At 55.4% G+C, this 1,479-nt stretch overlaps 1 protein-coding gene across 1 annotated transcript in view; it reads left to right on the top strand.

Annotated features, from left to right (window-relative positions):
* Positions 1–1,479, top strand: part of LOC105547838 (cell wall protein DAN4-like) — a 45,603-nt gene that overhangs the window by 4,036 nt on the left and 40,088 nt on the right. Inside the window, 1 exon segment of the mRNA XM_011991564.1 lies at positions 154–361. Within this exon segment, the coding sequence (XP_011846954.1) occupies positions 154–361 (208 nt within the window).

Below are 1,479 nucleotides of genomic sequence, written 5' to 3' on the forward strand. Positions count from 1 at the left end.
AAGAAATGATTCTAACGACACTGTCAACATCTTCAGTTCTTCCCAAGGGTAGCGTAAAATTCACACACACAATGTAAAGCCAATTAGATCAACATTCTGTCCTCACCAATCCATACCTAAATCCTTATTTCAAATTGGCCCCCAATTTTTCAGAATTTAAGAAGACTGAGAGGAATAACCACGAACAAGCAAGGTTTACGCAGACGTCAGTCTTCCCAACTCTCGCTCAGGAACTCACCCCAAACTCCTCCTGTGGAATCAGCCTGGGTAACAGTCCCTGGTGGCCGCACAAGAACAGAGGGTTCCACAAACCCACGACAGACCCCACCCTCCAGGCCCAGGCAGAGGAGGGAGGCGGACGGTCACGAAGCCGGAAAAGCAGGGAACTGTGATTCTTCTGACTTAATGTAGGCGATTGGGCCAAAAAACAAGGCACATCCACCTGTGAATGGGGTGAGCTCCCAGCTGGCTGCGCAGAGGCTGTAGATATGAAGGAACTCGCTTCCCTGCACACTGAAGTGCATCAGCGTCTCCACATCGGCTGCACCGGGGCTCTGCTCGCCCCTCACAGACTAGGATGACAGTGGCAATGTCTGGACAGAATGTCAAGGACGGATGGACAGACAACCTGGACAGACACTGTACAGAGACCAGGGGCTAGGCAGGGGGAAGCGGCAAAACCTTGGGGCCAGCAGGGGCGAGGCCAGGAAGGCTCGGTGAAGGCCTGCATCTCCTCATCCAACAGAAGCAGGAGCGGCCACCCAGTGAGGGCTGCAGCTGCGGCGAAGTGTCCAGTGGGACACAGCAGGAGGCCGGGGCTAGCCCTGCCCCCAGCCCAGGAGGAGGGGCCCAGCTGCAGGCACTGCCTCAGAAGCCAGCATCCTGAGCCCCCAGGGAAGGTGGGAAATTGCCCCTGGGCACTGGGCGCTCAGGCTGGAGGCGGTGAGACCTCGAGGCCCAGCAGTCGGGGAGGCGAGGGCAGAGGTGGCCAAACTGCAGCTCAGTGAAGGGCTTTGTCAGGAAAGGCCCCCAGAGGCTGCCTCACCAGCCCGGGGGAGGTTACTCCTGGCCCAGAGGCTCAAGAGGGCCCTCGGCGGTGACGCTTAACCTTGTCCTCTGACAGAGGACCATCGAGACAGAGTCACTCAAACCTCTGCCAAGCTCTGCACCAAGTGAAGCTGTTACCACAGACGCTGAGGCAGGCAGTGCTCATCTCAACTCTGTACAAGTGGTTTCTTTAGCCAGTTGTCCAAATTCTTAATGACAAACCACACTAAATGTGTGTTTTCAGCATCACCTATGCTCATAGCTATGTATAAAATAACTATCACAAGGAAAACTAGGTGGTGAACCCAGGAGGAGGAAATCCCCACGGCCAGTGGAGAGAACACCAACGGACCGTTGGCTCTTCCCGGCTGAACCCAAGAGCGCTTGGCTGGGCTCACTTCCGTTCTAATTTCCAGATTTATTTTTACTTTC

The sequence above is a fragment of the Mandrillus leucophaeus genome, unplaced genomic scaffold (assembly GCF_000951045.1).
Source record: "Mandrillus leucophaeus isolate KB7577 unplaced genomic scaffold, Mleu.le_1.0 Scaffold399, whole genome shotgun sequence".
NCBI lineage: Eukaryota > Metazoa > Chordata > Mammalia > Primates > Cercopithecidae > Mandrillus > Mandrillus leucophaeus.